Source organism: Petromyzon marinus, chromosome 24, assembly GCF_048934315.1.
Source record: "Petromyzon marinus isolate PM22_M1 ecotype Great Lakes invasive population chromosome 24, UKy_Petmar_22M1.pri1.0, whole genome shotgun sequence".
In the NCBI taxonomy this organism is placed as follows: Eukaryota; Metazoa; Chordata; class Hyperoartia; order Petromyzontiformes; family Petromyzontidae; genus Petromyzon; species Petromyzon marinus.
The window spans coordinates 2035183-2054839 of NC_133690.1; the positions used below are offsets into that span (position 1 = coordinate 2035183).

General features: G+C 41.6%; 1 protein-coding gene across 1 annotated transcript in view; it reads left to right on the forward strand.

Annotated features, from left to right (window-relative positions):
- The first annotated feature begins 8058 nt into the window (after window positions 1-8058).
- The window catches only part of LOC116945476 (uncharacterized), a 43545-nt gene continuing 31946 nt past the window's right edge, over window positions 8059-19657 (forward strand). Inside the window, exons 1-8 of the mRNA XM_032959800.2 lie at window positions 8059-8152; window positions 8452-8569; window positions 11321-11434; window positions 12294-12506; window positions 13944-14082; window positions 14658-14834; window positions 16807-16888; window positions 17428-17650. Of these exons, the coding sequence (XP_032815691.2) occupies window positions 12309-12506; window positions 13944-14082; window positions 14658-14834; window positions 16807-16888; window positions 17428-17650 (819 nt within the window). The 5' untranslated portion in view covers window positions 8059-8152; window positions 8452-8569; window positions 11321-11434; window positions 12294-12308. The remainder of the gene's footprint in view (window positions 8153-8451; window positions 8570-11320; window positions 11435-12293; window positions 12507-13943; window positions 14083-14657; window positions 14835-16806; window positions 16889-17427; window positions 17651-19657) is intronic.

The following is a 19657-nucleotide window of genomic DNA, read 5'->3' on the forward strand; positions in this document are numbered from 1 at the left end:
CTATAGCAGTGTGTACTGGCCGTAGTAGTAGCTATACTAACTCTATAATAGTAATTTTTGGTTGTTTCGGTCAAGTCACGTAGATAGAAAAATTAGAATAAAAATAAAGTGATTAAAAAAAATAGAAATAAAAAAACTGATGCAGACAGTAGCCTGGTTTTTAATCGGAGCGAGTCTACTGGCAGTCTATAATGTAGACTGTAGCCTGGTTATTTAGTTTGGTGAGTGTACTGACAGTCTATAATGTTGACTGTAGCAATGGTTATTAAGAACCAAGAATAGGTCTAAATTATAGACTGCCAGTACGCTCACTCAGTTTAAGAACCAGGCTACAGTGTACATTATAGACTGCCAGTTCGCTTTTAAAGATTCTTTGACATAAACAACTATTCCGCTCCCTTTGGTCTTTCTATCCTCCCGTAAGAAGTTATGATCTTGGCCTCAGCAGGAATAAACACAATCCCAACAGACATGAGCACCACTCAGCCAGGTTCGGCACACTAACTACGTCATTGAATACCAACGAGTCTAGAGCCAAAACACCCCACTAGGACTCGGAATTGCAGTTGCTTGATAAAGCAAAGAAACTAAAATAAATAAATACACCAAACACACATATGACTGCAACACAATAAGTCTAATTACGTCTAAATATAAAACAGCTTAAATAATTCTAAAATAATACAATTGTAAAAAAATGCAAAAAGAGTACAAGAAGTAATTATGTAAAAAACTAGTTTTTCAATGCACATACTTTTATTTGCAATTAAAAGTTTAAAATACATTAATTTTACTCCAGAATTAATCAAATTTGATGTGCTAAATATAAGTGGGTGGCTTGCATAAAGAAATGTAAACATATCGAAAGGAAGTACCCACTTTTTGCAAGTAGTGAAATAACTATTTAAAGCTTTCGTGACTGTAGGAATTGATACTCTTTGGGTCTTTCGGTAAAGTCACGTAGATAGAAAAAAAATTGATCACGACGTTTCGATCGCAACACAGGCAATCGTCTTCAGGTGAGAGAGAGAGCTACTGAAACAAGCTCTTATATAGGCCTGAGATGGGAGTCCCCTCAGGGTAAGAGGGCGGGGCTAGAGATGGTCTCCCTGAGGCTGTGGAAGTAGCCATTGTATTGTGAGAGATTAGCATGTCAATGATGCTTCGGTGGCAGATCGAGTTGGACATCCAGCCTGTCAATACAAAGACATCCAACCTAGTGAGCATCAGCTAACATCGGCAGGAAGGATGTAAACATCACAGTAGGTTAAGACTTTACCTGGTTAATCACGTCCTTCCAATGATTGCTCAATTTGTAGCCATCTTCTCGGTTGAAGTTGTGTCTGTGTTTATATATCTGGATGGCTTCATGGACAAATATTTGATGATAGCCAGTGGGTTTGCACAGTACCTTCGTCTTGGAAAAATCAATTTCATGTGAGCCCACAGCATTGAAACAATGATCAACCACAGCCAAAGTATTGGTCCTACCGTGTTTCAGATCTGCCTTGTGTTCACGAACATGGTCCAAGACGCCAGGGTATTGCATGTCAGGGATCACATCCTTCACAGATGGGATCAGATCATGAATTTTATGTATTGTGTTGAACAGAACCTGGAACCTGTGTTTGTTCATGATATTGGGAATATGTTTGGTAACCTCTGCAATGTAGGACAAGGTGATGGTGTTGATTGGGTCCTCAGATGGTTCTCTCCCCAATGAAACTAAACGACATGTCTAACTGCACAACAATGTATTGATTTAATTACACAATAGGCACAGAGTATAATTTGCAATTGGCTTCAGAATCAGAATCTTTATTTCGACTGGAAGAATCCGATGAGCTATGAAGCTCGTTTTCACAGATGTCCGGTAGGGGCTTGAAAGACATTATGTGGCAAACGCCTTTAAAATTAGCCACATCTGGTTTTATTTTTTCTTCTTCAAACAAAACATTTCCATTTTTATTACTCCACTTGGTACAGGTTGTGCATTTAAGGCAATTTAAGGCAATATCATTAATATTGCATTTAATTTCAATAGTCTTCTTTCGTACGGCAGATGTAGATGCAGAGCAAAAACTACAATTTCACACTCAGGTGGTCAAGTCAGATACGTCAAAAGCAGCGGAGTGTTTCGCTGTCTCGTTCGTATTTGTGAATCGGCATTGCATCATATGTTGTAAGGTCTGTTCTGGATGACCGCGGTCATGCACTGGAGAGTTTTTAATTTTCTATTTGGGCATCAAGCATTTGCCATGGTTTGTGCAAATGTGGTTTAGGGTGGACCATGAGCTTTGTGGAAGATCAAACCCAGGGATCCTCTGTATTGGGTCTTTCACAAGGTGTTTGTCAGTCATTTTGAACTCCATTCAGCTCTCCAAGTTTCATCAGGGATGAATTTGCTTTGTTTAAGGTTAATTGCATGGGTCCAAAGGGCTTGCATCACTTAAAGTGATGACGAGGGATATTATTGAGGTTCAGATGAGGGTTGCAGCATTGCAGAAGATGGGTAGGGGAGAGGTGTGAAAGTATGAGCAACCAGGGTGTTGGGGTCGACTTGAGGGTTTCGTTGGACATCAACAAGTCTGGTGCACAGTACTTGGCTACGGAGTACACAAGGGCCATCGATTATATCTGTAGCACTGGTGCTGATTCTCCCCAGCTTATGCTTGCCAGTTCCATGATCAGGTGGATCCTTGTTTTGGTCTTGGCAACTACCTTTTTCAGATGGTCATGGAAGGTTAGCGTACGGTCCAGCTTCACTCCAAGATAGGTTGGAGTGGGATTGTGTCACGGTCTTGCCACCGGTCACTATATCAATTGTGATATTACTAAATGCTGGGTATGACATTACGTCCCTTTGGTATGACATTGTCGCCTCAAGGTATCTAAGATCTGGGGATGCAACACGTCTCTGTGTTCCCGACTTTTTTTCCGGTTTAGCTCTCAGGCTCTAGAACTCTCTTCTATGAGCTATCAGGATCTATGAATCTGTGGATATTTTCAAAATACCTCTTAAAATGTATTTATACACTTCCATTTCTTCAATGTGATAGAAATAACAGAAGATGAGAGAGAAAAGACTGCTGTAGTTCGGTTATGTGGAGAGACAACAGGAAAATGATGTGGGTCAGAAGGTGCAAGTGGAAGGAAAGAGATCAAGAGGAAGGCAGAAGAAGAGGTGGGGCGATGTGGTGCGATTGGACAAGGTAGCCCGAGGAACGGAAAGAGAGATGGCACAGGACATGGCAGCGTGCAGAAGCTTGACAAGGACAGCGGACCCCACATGAGTGGGGCAAATGCGTGGAAGAAGATGAATGTTATAAGCATTTTATTATTTTTTCTTAGTTGATTGAGTTATTTTACTGCTGTTTCTCATACAGCCCTTTGATCATTATTATTAAAATGCAACTGGTGATGGCACTACCTAAACACTGTTGAGGAAAGCAATGGGAAAAACCTCTTGTTATATTCCATAAATACAGCCCATAAGGCCTAGTAGGGAGTGAGGTGTTGTGAGGTAAGGGGGGGCAGTGGGATGGATAGGATGAATGGAACTTGAACCAAGGACGTGCCTTTGCACAGAACCATAGAGGTTGACACCACTATACTATTTAAAACATGTGTGACCACTCAACATGTGTGACCACTCCATGTAATCATCTAATGCTAGACTCAATGTCTTGTTTATAATTCATGGCTGACAAGATCATGTTGAATAATATCTCTTTAAAATGAAGTGATATTTTGAAATAACTATTTGTAATTCCATGCTTGTTAACAGTGCAGTGTTGGTTTGTTTCCCAACAGGTCGTGTCAATGGGCCAGGTGTTAGAGGCTGGTGTGGTTCGCTTTCCACAATTTATGCTGACTCCCTCAAGTGCCTGGGGTCCTGTAGTCTACATCATCGTATATTATGGAACAGATGATGGATACATCGTCCATGAAGGTGTACAGCTGAGGGTGCAGGACTTGGAGAACAAGGTGAGGCTAGGCCATGCTGGACTGCTTCTCTCTAAAGTGCCATACTCGCTTGAGAGACATGGCCGAATGGTAGGGAGTTTGGTGCTTGTTTCAGAGCTTCGCAAGTCAAGAGTAGCGGTTGCCATAGTGAACGTTGCAGGTGTACTATCTAATAATACATGCCAACCGCTTTATAATGGGTGTTAATTTTCCTGTGACTTTATTTTAAAGAGGCCACGTGTACTAGCATAATTGTCCAAATTTTGTCAATTATAAATTATCTCATTGGGAAATAACTATATTCAACATCATGCGCCTATTGGCATTATAATGCCCATGTATTGGCTGATTCTGTATGCAACAGCTGTAACTGGGGGTTCCCTTGATTAGACTGCAGCAAGAAAGTGGAATGTCAAGGTGATTTGAGTTGCTGAGATTATTTTTGCCTTGTATAAATTAAATCCGTATTCTTACAAGGTTATAATTAGCACCAACCTTGATGCCTTAAGACCAGTCCTTGGCATTGGGATCATCTCGAGAATATTTTATCAGGTCTCATCCTTGGCCTGGGGGGTGTGACTCTGGTCTGAGGACTTGGCTTAGAGACACCAGCCTTAACAATTACCTTCGCAGAGAGAATCTGGCTTTGGATGGACTTGACACTGGCCTTGACCTAAAAGGCTTCCAGACGTTGCCTTGGACTGGCCTCATGTCTCTCAGTCTCAAACTCAGCCTCAGATTCTGGTTTTGAGCATATCTCTTGGATTTCAGCCTTGAATCCAAGAATGATTAGCACATGCCATGTGCTGTTCTGACTGGCAGACACAACTTGACTTAATTGTCACTTTCACAGGTGGAGGTGAAGTGGAGCACAACAACAGCTCAACCTGGGACTAGCGTGAGCCTGCAAGTCACAGCCTCTGACCCCCAGTCATTTATTGGCGTCATTGCGCTTCCAGCAAATTTATTTAGAGACTACCCAAGCCAGTTCTCCTCTCTCCTGGTGAGATACGGAGGTCACTGTTATCATGCATTCTTCATTCTACAATAGATGCATTCAAGTGATGACTATTTACTTTCAAGTGCGAAATGCCCGCAGTTGTATGATAGCAAATGTGCATTCTACCTATCGCCAGAAAGGGCAGGTTGTATGGGGATGCCAGTTATTTTTTCCCCTGGACACGTTATTGAACCCCAATCTAAGTTGTATGTTTACATGATTCTTGCCAACCGTGCTAATCTGATAATTGTAATTACAATTGGACTTGGGTTTTGTAGACTATGAAAAACACTTTGACTCAGAAGAAATTGATGCAGTCATCCAAGCTCTCACGAACTAAGACCTAAGTAAAACATATTTAGAAATAAAATTTCAAAATAGAACAGCCACACTAAGATTACATGAAGAAAGTACCAAAATATATATTAAAAGCAAAGTCAGTCAAGGAGAAGTTGATGAGCTACATTTAAATATATTCAATTTTTTTTACTGTATACATGAATATATTACATTGAATGTATTAACCATTTTATATTTACTGAAGACATTAATCATAATGTTCAATGGGAATAGCAGCAGAATAATGTAAGAACTGGATTAAATAGTTAGGAAATTTAGTGGACAAGTCTGCTATGTTTATTTCCAATAATAATTCCTGCTTCTTTGATGATGTCCACAGTTATACCCCTATTCATACTGCACAATGACACATTTACTTGTTCAAGTGTGCCATCTGAAACTGGTTCCGCTTCATCTGAGAGATGGTCATGTTCTCGTGCTATTTGACTTGTTTTGCGAAGGAGACATACATACCATGCTTCCACTAATTTGAATATTCTATCATTACCATGAGTTATGGGGGTTTTCTGTGGGGAAATATGGAATATTTTTTTCCATTGACCTCATTTTGCTTTTGAACATTCTCGGTTTAAGACTATGTTAACTCTTATCTGTCTAAGCATATTTCTACCCACTTTTAATGCACTCTATCCCATAGGCATATACACGCTTTATCTAAACTTAGCTATGCCCTTTGTCTGGCTATACTGAAGTGCAACTCACATCACACCAATCTGTGATCACTTCTTGTGTTGAATTTGTTCACAACAGAGACTTCTCTGACAATCTGAGGTTTATCCTTAAGAAACTTGTCAATCTCATTCCTAAACCCACCATATTGGCTTCTACGTGTTCATTTTATAGGATACGGTGTAAATTATTCTCATGGCTTTCCTGCTTTTAAACTCTAGTAGATGCTCACCTCCCTTATCCCTCACTTCATTATTGTAAGGTAATTTATTTCATTCATACATTTTCTCTGTTTCTTCTGTTAATGTTGGAACATACATATTTGAATGATCTTTAACTTGTGTTTTGAGAGCCTTATTGCAATCTTGATAGCTTAATCTGATTAATTCTTGAACACTGAAACCTTGAAGATTAAAAATCTCACTTTTCAATACATGTCCTACCCTTTTTATAGTACTATTTTAATACATTTACTGCCCCATGTCTCTCATGAGTAAACCTCCATGCATCTCTTATATCTAGCCACTGACATATTCCCATCTTCTACATCTCTGACACATCTCTCTGCTATCTGTTTTTACTGTCTACATCGAGCACCACTCATCATGTTCGTCAATATGGCTCTATATGATAAAACTTGACACCCCTGCTGTTAACTGCTATAAAACCAGACCTCAGAAGTCTAGGCAACAATTTTGTAAAAGCTACGGGATCCAGCAAAAGGAAGTGATGGTGAGATGAAGTTCCATGAACTATATTGGCTATGATGACCTCCTTCCCTTGCATGAAATGATGCATGGTGAGTTAGTTTTGATAAACGTCATTTATCTGTTATCTCTCCCAACAGTATCAATACTATGATTATAATTATAACTGGTGGTGGACAAGCAACATATTTGAGGTAATGTTTGCATCTCCAGCTGTACCAGTAACACATTTATTGATTCCTCTCAAGTATGTGCAAAAAACTACTGACACAATTGCAATATGTGTGACATTGACAGGCTAGGTTGACATTAAAAAAATATATTTTTAAATGATTCGCTCATGAAATATGTTTAAATCTTAATGTTTGTTGTTTAGGCTGCTGGGCTGAGCTATGTGACTAATGGAAACATGGAATACTGGAGTAAGTATTAATTAGGTTGTGCAGTGATTCACGTCTGTGCCGAGTCTAACGGAATTCACTGTAAATCTGCACACCTAGATCTAAATATATACCTGGCTTTAACCCATGATCTTCCCAATATTTATAATTTCATAATTTATGTTGGGGAAATGTTTTCGCTTAATGCGATCATTTTTCAGGAACAAATCTGTTGAGGTAAACAAGGAATTGATTGTTAAAAAAACCTTGTATTATGGATATTGGTCGTGAAAGCCTACGTGTTAAACTGAAGGTATTGCTGGAATACAATTACTTTGCCGGCGGACTACACTTACATGTGTAGTGACATAGAATCGGTCACATAGCGCTGGCTGCTGGCAGGGAAGGGGATCTGCAGCTTACAGCGGCCTTGACTGGCAGCAGGCCAGGTGATAGACCAGAGAGGGATCTAGGGAAGGGTCACGGAAGGGGCACACCGAGAACCCGCTAGTAGGTTCCAGAAGGGGGTGTGGCCGGGGGCGGTTTAAGAGGGGCCCTGGGAGGAGACCTCGGGGCTGTCGTGTGGAATGGGATCCCGTTGTGCTGCTGGAGTCTACACCGTCATGTCCGTCTTCACCATCTCGGCATTGCCAGTCAGGCAGTCTACCAGCTGTCCTGACTGGGAACTGTTGTTACTAAGTGTTACTGTCAGGCCGTGTTAATAAACAGAGTGCCTCCAACTCTTAATGTCTCTGAGTCAGTCACGACACATGTAAAAAGTTTGTGGATAACAGGAAGCAATTTTGCAATTGAGGATGGAAAAAAATTCAGATTATCCTGGATAATGTGATGTAGAGAACAGACGTTTTCACATACTCTTGATTTCACAGATAGAAGCTGCATGTTCTAGGGCGTCGGTTAGATGAGTTCTGTATAACCACACATTTCCTCATCTGCACCCCATTCTTAGATAAACCACCTGTAAATAATGGAAAATCAAGGAAATTGGAAAATCGCTTACTCAATGATGGACTTCTGGATACCTGGTTTTGGCAGAATGGTGTCCTAGGGTAAGTATTATTTGTGTGTATCGCACCCCAGAATGCATGTACTGAGTTTAAACGAAGTTAGGGCATTGCTTATATTTTCACCAACTCTTTAGGCCCAAGTAGCAGTGTCTATTGTATTGGAACAAAATCTGGGTGAATCTGAAGCGATCATTCAAATGGGGCCACATGATTGTATGTTTGGCGTATTAAATACGTCTCTCAACATTTTTTATTGTTTCCTTAAATATTTGGTTTATAAACGTTTGCTTAAGTACAAATACATTTTTTAATGAAAGTATTGGTTTGCACGTCTCTTAAAGGCCAGACAAGACAATCACATTCACAGCCACTGCCCCTGAAATCAACTCCCACTGGATTGCCGTTGCCTTTTCCATATCAAATACAAGTGGATTATCGGTGGATTATACCAGCACTCCGGTACGTATGCGTTATTTTCTCAAACCTCTTCCCTCATGACATTTAGTTGTTTTTATCATCATCAGCAGCCTGACTAATTTACTGCTGGATAAAGACCTCCTCCTTGTCGCCATCCCATACGATTCTGTAATGTAACACACTTTAACTTGTCGTACGTGGAGTGGGTAGATGGGACAGCCACTGCCCCACGTTATTCTGTGACCTTTCCATCATTTTTTCTCCCGCACCTTGGCCATGAATTTCATTCAAAATTTCCGCCACAAAAATCCCACCCTGAAGTGAATTTGGACGTTGTATTCAATGGGCTCATGTGGGGGGGGGTTAGAATTTACTTTGCTTTTTTAGGATTAACAGGTGACAGCCAAATCTAGCTGTCAGCCAAATCTGGCTGTCGCCTAATGAAGCTAGTTGAAATTACTGGTGAAACGTCGTACTCAGATTGTAAATGTTGTGGCTGAGCTCTCCAACACACCGGTGTGCTGTACTAGTGACAAATTGGCCACGTTCTGTTTACGTGACAACCCTTACCGGTTGGTTGTGTCGGGCGGTGGCGGGTTTTAACGACACATTTATATATTTACGCAATCTAACCCAAAAAAAACCTCTTAGGTATGGTTATTGATATTCTTCGGTTCTTTCGGTTAAGTCACGTAGATAGAAAATAATAAAACAATAAAAATAATACAATCACTAAATTTAATAAAAACCTAAAACTCACGACGTTTCGATCGCAACACAAGCGGTCGTCATCAGGCAGAGAGAAAATGGGGGCAAGCCTCTAACTGCAACTGTTTATAAAGGCTTGAAATGGGTGCAGCCCAAATGTCAGAAGGAATGGGGGGATAAGTGCTGCAAGGCAGCATGAATGGACGAGCCAAAGCTGTGAGTGGGCGGGGCACAAGAGCCGTGGAGCCAGCCCTGAGCGGCGAGCGGCGCAGTCCAAGTGTGTCAGCAGCGTGGGCGGAGCAGGTAAGTCTAATGCAGGAGAAGACAAAGGGGGAGAGAGAAGGGGGCAGAGGTCGGGGGAGAGAGAAGGGGCAGAGATAGGGGAAGAGAGAGAGAGAGAGTGCAGAGACGGGGAGAGAGAAGGGGCAGAGATAGCTGGAGAGAGAGGGGAGAGGCAGGGGGAGAGAGAGGGGGCAGAGATAGGGGGAGGGGAAGAGAGGGGGCAGAGACAGGGGGCAGAGATAGGGGAGAGAGAGAGGGGGGAGAGATATGTGCGGAGAGGGGGTAGTGATAGGGGGAGAGAGAGGGGGTAGAGATATGTGCGGGAAAGAGAGGGGGGGTAGGGATAGGTGGAGAGAGAAGGGCGGTAGAGATGGGGGGAGAGAGAAGGGGTAGAGATAGGAAGTGAGATAGGGGGGAGAGATATGGGGAGAGAGGGGGGTAGAGATGGGGGGGGGGGTATTGCACCTCGCTCCACACATCCACAATGCTGACGGTGGAGGTTGACAAGAAATTGCAAATCAAGTCATGACCCAAAGTGGTTGGTGACATCTTTCCAATGATTGCTGAGTTTATAACCGTCTTCTCGGTTGAAATTGTGTATGTGTCTATATATATGGATGGCTTCATAAACTAATCTTTGTTGATAGCCAGCAGGCTTGCAAAGTACCATAGTTTTAGAGAAATAAATTTCGTGTAAGCCAGCCGCATTAAAATAATGATCAGCTACGACAGAAGTATTGGTCCTACCGTGTTTGAAACACGGTATTGGTCCTACCATGTTTGAAACATGGTAGGACCAATACTTCTGCTGTAGCTGATCATTATTTTAATGCGGCTGGCTTACACGAAATTGATTTCTCAAAAACTACGGTACTTTGAAAGCCTACTGGCTATCAACAAAGCTTTGTTCATGAAGCCATCCACATATGTAGACACAATGTCAAATGAGAAGACGGTTATGAACGCGACAATCATTGGAAAGATGTCAACAACCACGTTGGGTCATGACTTCGTTAATAATTTATTGTCAACCTCCACCGTCAGCAGTGTGGATGTGTGGAGTGAGGCGCAATGCTCCCCATCTCTAACCCTCTCTCTCCCCTTATCTCTACCCCCCTCTCTCCCCCTATCTCTGCCCCCTCTCTCTCCCCCTTTGTCTTCTCCTGCATTTCCTGCTCCGCCCATGCTGCTGACACACTTGGACGGCGCCGCTCGCCGCTCAGGGCTGGCTCCACGGCTCTTGTGCCCCGCCCACTCACAGCTTTGGCTCGTTCATTCATGCTGCCCAGCAACACTTATCCCCCCATTCCTTCTGACACTTGGGCTGCACCCATTTCAAGCCTTTATAAACAGTTGCAGTTAGAGGCTTGCCCCCCTTTTCTCTCCATCTGATGACGACCGCTTGTGTTGCGATCGAAACGTCGTGAGTTTTTGGTTTTTCTTCTTGGTTCTTTCGGTAAAGTCACGTAGAATGGAAACAAAGTAATAAAAATGAAACAATAAAATAAAATTCTCACGACGTTTCGGCCACAACACAAGTAGCCTTCTTCAGGTGAAGGAACAGAACTGTCGGGACGACAGCGCTTCATTCTACGTGACTTTACCGAAAGAACCAAGAAGATGAATCCCTGCAATCACGAAAGCTTTAAATCGAAATTTTTGTTTTTTATTAAAAAAACACTACTTTTAATTATTTTTGCTTTTAATATTTTCCATCTACGTGACTTTACCGAAAGAACCAAAGAATATGAATTCCTGCAGTCACGAAAGTTTTAAATACAAATTTATGTTTATTGTTGTCAGTTTGAAGTGACCTCACCATTGCAAGTCACCATAAATGTACCCAGCGTTACCTTTCTTGGAGAAGAGTTCATTGTGGAGGCAACTGTCTTCAACAAGCAGACACAGACAGCTCAGGTAACAATGAGGCACCTTTAAGATCAATTAACACATTTGAAGTTTCACAAACCTTGGCACTCAACATATTGAATTATCATTTAAAATAATGATAAATGTATAGTATATAAATAACGTTTCGATACTTATGCCTCTTCCAAACATTGGTCAGCATGGAAGAGACCAAATGTAGTACATCAATTATCCGGTGGCTTCGGGGGGGAGGGGGAGCCGGATGAAAATAAACTCCGGATAATCACATCATTATTTAAAATATCAATTTTTTCACATTCATGAATGACATGTTTTTACGTGTTGTTATGTTTTTTAGTGTTTTAAATGTATGTGTTGTGTGACATTGGCATAGACATACAAATAGACACAAATAAATACCCTGTACAATGTTACTGTATTTACTGTACCGTACTTACCACTCCAATCTCGAAAACTTTGCATGGGGTGATGTACAGTATATACATGCAGTATTTTCATTTTTTCGAGTTATATGTAGTGTATAATTAACTGAATATAATATTTCACACTGAAATCAAGCATAGCTACTTTTTTGTCATGCACATGGTGCCGATCACCAGACTGGCTACGGCCTTCAGAGCGGTTTTGCCGGTTTCGCCGGATCGGCCCTGGGACAGCCAGATAATGTTGGAAACCGGATAATCGATGATCAACTGTGCTCTCTGGAGGGGCCCGAAAGCCCTCTCTCCAGAGGAGGTGTTTCTGCCAGCAGTGGTGTGCACAAGCAATTACAGGGCTTCCGGTTTTCTTTTATTGTTTTTAATAATGATGATATTTTATTGTGAGAATAATTTTAATCTGATTCTGACGTTATTCATTCCATCAACATTTACCTATTGATTTCTAGGTCGTTGCAAAACTGATGGAGAATGAAAACTTCACGATTCTGTTCCAAAGCAACGGTCTCTCCCCCAATGAACGAAGCTTGAATGTGTCCAGTCAGAATTCTGCCACTGCCTTCTTCCCTGTTTCTCTGAATGTTGACGGCAAAGTTTCCTTCGCTGTAGTTGTCTCCTACCAAAACGTGGATTACACAGTGGTGGGATACACATTGGTCAAGGTAAGTGTGTGCTAGTGTGCGTGCATATTCTCAGATACAGCTGCAATGGGGCCACGTGCTGTCTGCTGTGGTTGAGAATTGGGTTGTGTCAATCATGCCATGAAGGGATGGCTTGTGAAGGGAGCACTGAAAGGGAATAATGGCTCATTCCACTTCGTTTCATAGTTCAGTCCATCCATTTAGTAATAATTTTCAGAATTTCTGTGAATACTTCATAAACAAATCATGATTGTTGAAATTTGATAAGCAACCATGTATATAAAACAGTAACCAAATAATAAGAATGAAAGTTACATTGAGCAGTCACACCAAGAAGGGAGTTGTTAGAATTATTATGGCCCCCCTTCTTAAAAGAGGGTCGACATCGTTCCAATCTGTGGTACCAGTCTTATGGTCCAGTTAGCTGTGATTAAATCTGCACACAATTGCCACTCACCCTCAACCGTTCTCTTGGGAGGTAAGCGCTGCCCAGCACTTTATCTGGCCTTAGGTTCTGTATTTCCCTACACACTTCCTCAACAGGTGGCACATTAGCCAGCCACTCACAGAGAGCACCGACTTCCTCCAATATCCGAGGCACGGTAGCCCCATTAAGGTCAACTCTACCTTGCTCCATGTTATCTGAGATGAGGGGTTTCCCCTCCCGCAAGATCTCGCATATATCCTCAGCAACCTGCAAACCTCTTACTGGGTTCCGAGATCGGATCACTGCCCTTGTTTTATTTATTTCTAAAAATACAAATATCAGGGACCTGCTATTTCACAACTTAATAAGAAACACTAGAAATAATAGCATACGAGGGATCTTCCCATCCAATCAGATAATTTTCAACACATGTATGTTCACATTAACCAATCCGAAAATACAACCGAAGCACCATTTGTGATGCACAATAAGTGTACTCCACTACATTGGAGAAATGGCTAAATGCCTCGATGATAGTTTCATGCAACATCTTCTGTCAGAAATGTTAGTTTCATGGGTGTACCTCACATTCATTGTATCAGACTTCTCTACCTCAGGAATGTAAGACACTTACATTTATTGTATCGATATGGTGATTGGGCACACGAATGTACAGTATTTCTCGGAGGATTGTGCCTTGTACACACAAGAACAAATATTCCAACAATGCAAGGTGCCAGCAATATTTTATAATTTGAACATAAACTAGTTTACTTCGTAATACATTGTGAAAATTTAATGGTTTGTCTCGTACTTAATGTATATTATTCGGTAAATATTAATCTGCCTGTTTAAAACTGCGCATCAGATTCTAGTGTATTATCATCAGGTCCTATGGTGTAAAGTGAAGTCTGCAATCTGGCTGTTGCCTGAATGAAACATTTTATCTATTTAAGGCCATGTTGACGAATTTTCCGTCTCAATGTCTGACAAGTGGTGTAATCTTGTGTCGTGTTTTTCCCATCATGCAGTATCCAGGCTTCCCACAAACGTACTCGGAGAGTGCCCTCCTCAGCCTTTATGATAATACAAATTTCACAAGATCATTTGTGTTCAACTTTCCACCCAACATCGTACAAGGAAGCAGTTCAGCCGTTCTTTACATCTACGGTACATGTCCATTGGGCACCATGCCGATTTGTTCTCACAGATATATACAGATTGCGATTGTTGGTGTTTTTGCTTATATATGATTCTACATCAGGGCTGACTACAAGATTTATCTGAGTATTATCATTGTTATGGTCATAGATATGTAGTTGGATAAATAATGGGAAATAGCTTTGCCATGTATTAAAGAACTATAAGTGGAATATGTATGCATTAACTTTTTAAATTCTATTATTTGCTGTTCGCAAGCACATAATGAAAATTGAGCCATCTGGTAGCAGCATATGACCACGTCTCAATAATAAAGTGTGATTACATGCAAAACATCAACTAGATAGGTGGATTTATACTAATTAGGTGCAGATGAGCCAGCCACAAGTAAGTCAATGGCTTCCACAAGTATTTAGTAGCTACTGCTCAGTGCTCCACCAATCACTACACCAGGTAATGAGCTCCAATAACAATTCCCAGGAATACTCAGATGGTTTATGGATGAACAAGTTATTTGTAGAGTACTAAAGCGTGACTGTGGCTTTAAACAGTGGCCTTAGCATTTTCTTGTGTGATACGTGCAGGAGACATCATTGGACCCTCCCTCACTGGGCTGGACCAGCTCATTCAGATGCCGTATGGCTGCGGGGAGCAGAACATGATCAACTTTGCACCAGGAATCTACATCCGGATGTATCTGGACGTGTCCCGCCAGACAACGCCAGATATCGCTGCTAAATCCTTGAATTACATGAATTCTGGTAATGTAACATGTTTGAATTGTTATCCGTGGGCTGTTGTGTAGTAGATATTCTGTTGCTCTTCATTCCAGTATCCCCACTTCCGCACATTGACTTGTGAACTGCTGAATCCCGTTCGAAGGTGATTTAAAACATTCAGGTTCACCAATCATTCTATGTGCCAGCGGCGAGATCTTCGGTGACAATGCATTTTCATACCCTTGGTAATTTTGTTTCAGTTGAGTTTCAGTTGTGTAGCTGTTGGAAGTTTTTCGAAGCGGTGCCATCCTGGCTCGGAAGCTTTTCTGTGATTTATTTTCACCCTTGAAGAGTAACCACTATCGTTTGTTGTATGACAAAAGGAAAACTCACTAACCAAAACCAGATAGAATAGCCGTCGACATCAAAAAATCAGAATCAGTGATCTAATTAAATGTTTATTTAAATAAAATACCTCAATTTAGGATTATGCCTCAATTATTGGACTATTGAACAAATGAGACAAAACTAATTTGAAGAATTCAAGTTTTCATTGATGCTGTCTAGGCAGTGGTTCGTCAGCACAAATATTGTATAGATTGTATATTGTTTGGTTGTCTATAACCTTCGTAAACTATTGATATATATGATAGGAGGCTAATCATTCTCTAATTCTTCAAATTACAAAATCTCATTAAGCAAAAACACTCCCATAAAAATAAACAAATATAGGCAACCGTTTGGACAATGGTTCTTCTTCATAATGGAGAAATCAAGAACCAATTGTAAAAGTGTCACACAGGTTAAGAGCAGAAAAATAAACACTTCCAGGAAAAGAAGCCAGGAAAGAGCTCACCTCTTTTCTCAGGAGCCTTGGGTTTATGTCTCTTGAAGGGAGATTATCGAGTAGAGAACACACGCGCGAGATCGCCACAGAGGTGGGGCAATGAGAACAGGGCATGGGCAGGAGTGAGATGGATGGTACCATCATGGGACAATGCGGGATGGTGATGGTATGGGGAGGCTTTCATCCAGCAGTGGATAAAACATAGGTCATGATGAATATGACTCCTATTTGTGTTGCATATGTCATAGGTTCATGTTTGTGTTGTGTAGTAGAACCATGCGGAGACGGAATTTACTATATGGGCTGTTGCCATTTATTAAACACTATTATATTCAGCTCTCAAGCTCACACCAGGGGTAGGTGCTCTCTATTCTTGGTCCTTACCATAGACCCCCGAAGACTATGTCGTCCTACCCTCGGCTATCCCTTGGGCTCTCTCACTCGGGCCGGGGCGGGGGCTCATCCAACACCGCCCGGCAACGAGGAGAGAAGAACCCACTCTCTCTTAGCCAATCCTCATTTAATACTTGAAGCCCTACTCTCGGCTATCCCCTTGGCTCTCCCACTCGTCTGCCCCGGACGGGGGTTCAGCCAACACCGTCCGGCGACGAGCGAGAGAGACCTTCTGCCGCCGATCCTTACCCCGGGCTCCCACAACGACCATTCCCTCGTTACAGGGTCCCCCTTAAATACCCCTTGGGCGGCTCCTCCCCCTAACTCGGACCCGCCTTTGTTCCCAAAGGTACCCCTTTACAGCACCCGTGACATGACGTCATCCTCCGCTGTCAACTCGCTCGCACCTCCCTCTGTATGCCCTCTCATGGTTGCTCACACTACTCCTCTACATTTGTACTGACCTGTTTCTCCTGATGCCCTAAAGAAACACTCGCATATAATGTACATCCGATTTGCATAAATTGAGGAAGGTATGTTTAGCATAATGAGAAAGTACACATTTTTATCCTATTGTTACCTAGTTTTCATTTCCCTTGGTATATTAAAATGGGGGCTATGCAATTAACATAAAGTACTATTTAACAGAAAGATGCTACATTGTGTGATGTCTTCGTGTTGGTTTCCAACATTGAGTTTAACACGGCAATTATATTCCGTGACTGTATTTATAGTTTGTAGTAACAAGCTAAGGATGCCGTTGTGTTTTTTCAGGCTATGAACGAGAGCTCATGTACAGGAGAAGTGATGGCTCCTTCAGTGCATTTGGAAACTCTGATCAACAGGGCAGTACATGGTAATGGCCTACAGCTATGAAACCTCAACTAATACAGTGGTGTTTCAGTTTTAGTTAATTTTTCATTCTAAACTTTGGTTAAATTAAATGAAGTTTTCAAAATATTCAGTATTTTATGCTTTCATTAAAGTTTTTGTTTATTAGTTGTGCAATATTCCCGAAGAACCCTGTAGGCGTTCTCTGCAATATTGATGTATTTGTTTTTGCTTTGTTGTTACTGTGTTCACGCACCACGGATCTGCCTTAGAAAACAGCCAGGCAACTAGCTAAATGGGATTAGACTTATAAAAAAAAAAATAAACTCAAAAACTTAAACTTAAAATATGGGATGAGTTCAAATACTGACTTCCCTCTGAGGGTATGATGTGTTTTCTTGGGCTATTGTCCCAAGTGGAATTTTTTTAATGTTGTCTTTTTCTCAGAATAAGACTTCATTTATACTGGAGGAACCCGATGAGCTGTAAAGCTCATTTTCACAGTTGTGCAGTAGTTTTCACAGCTGTCTGCATGTGTCCTGCGCTCTCTTTCCAAATCCCTAGGCTGACAGCGTTCGTGCTGAGGACTTTCCTGCAGGCACGGAGTTATATCCCTGTGGACAGCAATGTGATCGACACTGCTCGCAACTTTCTGCTGAACTCTTTAGCACCATCTGGTCAGTTCACGGAGCATGGCTACGTGATTCACAGGGAGCTGCAGGGCGGCTCTGCCAGCCACATCAGCCTGACGGCCTACACTCTACTCGCCTTCCTCGAGGACAGTCTGGTAGGCAGATGATACACAATCAATGTCTTGGAATATTTAATTGAGACAAAGATAAATCTAGTCTTCTTCTTTGTATGGCTGATATAGATATAGAGCAACAACTAATTCTACATAAAGGTGGTTGACCCAGATAATTGCATCAGGAGTAGTAGAATGTTTGACTATGATGCCTCCTCCTTATTTGTGAATCGGGCACTAAGTCCGTTATACATTCCATGGTCTGTTCTGGGTGACCATAGTCGCACACTGGAGAAGTTTTAGTTTTACATTTGTGTATCAAGTAACCGCATCTGCCATAGCTGGTATGGCTGTGGTTCTGGGTATCCCATATGCTTCATGGAAGATTAAAACCAGGGAATTTCTGCATCAGGTCTTTCATGAGGTATTTGTTTGTCTTATTGTGAACTCCATTCAGTTTTCCTAGCATTATCAGGGTTGAAATTGCATTTCTGAAGGTTAGGCGCATGGGTCCAAATGCTTGCATAACTTGAAGCGGTAGTAAGGGACGTTATTGAGATCCTATTGGAAGGGGAGACGTACTTTTTCCATGATTATCTCCACTTTTCCCTGAGAGTTGCAGCATCACAGGGAATGGATCGGTAAGCAATGTGCAAAAACATGGAAAATGTCAGGGTGTTGTGGCCATCTTGGGGGTTCCAGTATTCAGATGGACATCAACAAGTCAAGCCTGGCTGTTTCTGGTTCATACCGGTGTACCGTATACTGCTAAGGAGTACACAAGCATCATCACTGATATATGAAACACTGATGCCGATGCTCCCCAGCTTGTGCTTGACAATTTCTGGACCAGGTTGACCTTTGTCTTCTTTTTACCGGCTACCTTTTTCAGTTGGCCATAAAAGGTTATCCTGTGGTGCAACTTCATTCCGAGATAGTTCAGAATTTGGTAATGGTATACAGTTTTGCCAAAAAAGACATTTTCAGGGTGCGCTTAGCATTTCTGTTCACAAGATGAAAGGTAGTGACTGTTGATTTGTGCAGGTTTGGTTTGAGCCTCCATTTCCAGAAATATCCCTCCATGGTGTTTAGGTGCCCGTTCAAGGTGGAATTGATGTCATTCAAGGTGGCTGCTTTTTTACCAGGGCAAAGTCATCTACGTATGCAAATTTGTGTAACTTTCTTGGTGACACACTCATGAAGACATTAGTGAGCATTTCTGAGCATTTATCCTTGTTGCAGTCCATTGTTGAGGGACTGGGGTGAACTGGCATTGTGACCAAAAGGGACATGTACCTGCCAATTACTCAGCATCATCCAAAGCAAGCAACGAGTTTTGAAATGGGGGATGATCCTTGCGAACTTCATGATCATGCTTTTAATCCAGACTGTGTTGTAGGCTAATGGGACGGTATTCCAAAGTGGAGCAGTTCAAGCAACTAAGTGGAAAGATAAGCGTTTTAACCTGCAGTATGGCGATTGAAGAGTACATGTTTACCTCACTCTATGTGGGTTTGATTTGTGCAATTTTACATACATGAGGAAAACTTAATTCTACCCAAAATCGTAAAATGCGATTTGAAATCACTGATATCCGACTATCCGGTCAGACGTGACAATAAAGTAGCTGTTATTTAATATATATTCAGTTGTTTCCAATATTTTACAATTCTTGCTCGAGGTGTCTTTGTGTTTTTACTTTGCATAGGCAGGTTATACGTTGTGTAAGCTATTACATGCAGTTATTAGGGCTTGTGGATGAGGTGGGAGGCGAGGAGTGAAATTGGGACCCCTTCTGTGGATGTCTCATTGTTCAGAAGGTAGTGTTCCTGATCTTGCTTTTGACATTCAATGCCTAGATGGTCACTATAATTTTTCTATCCCCTAGATTGTGCGACCTTGAGCAGGTGTTAACTCCACTCTTCTTAAAGACCCAAGTGTTCACTCTCTCTTCTTCCTCCTTTTCTCTCTCTGCTCATTTTTTTTTTAATTTGCCTTCCCTCTGGTTCTCTTTCCCATCTTAGATGATAACTCGGGGTTCCTCCAGAT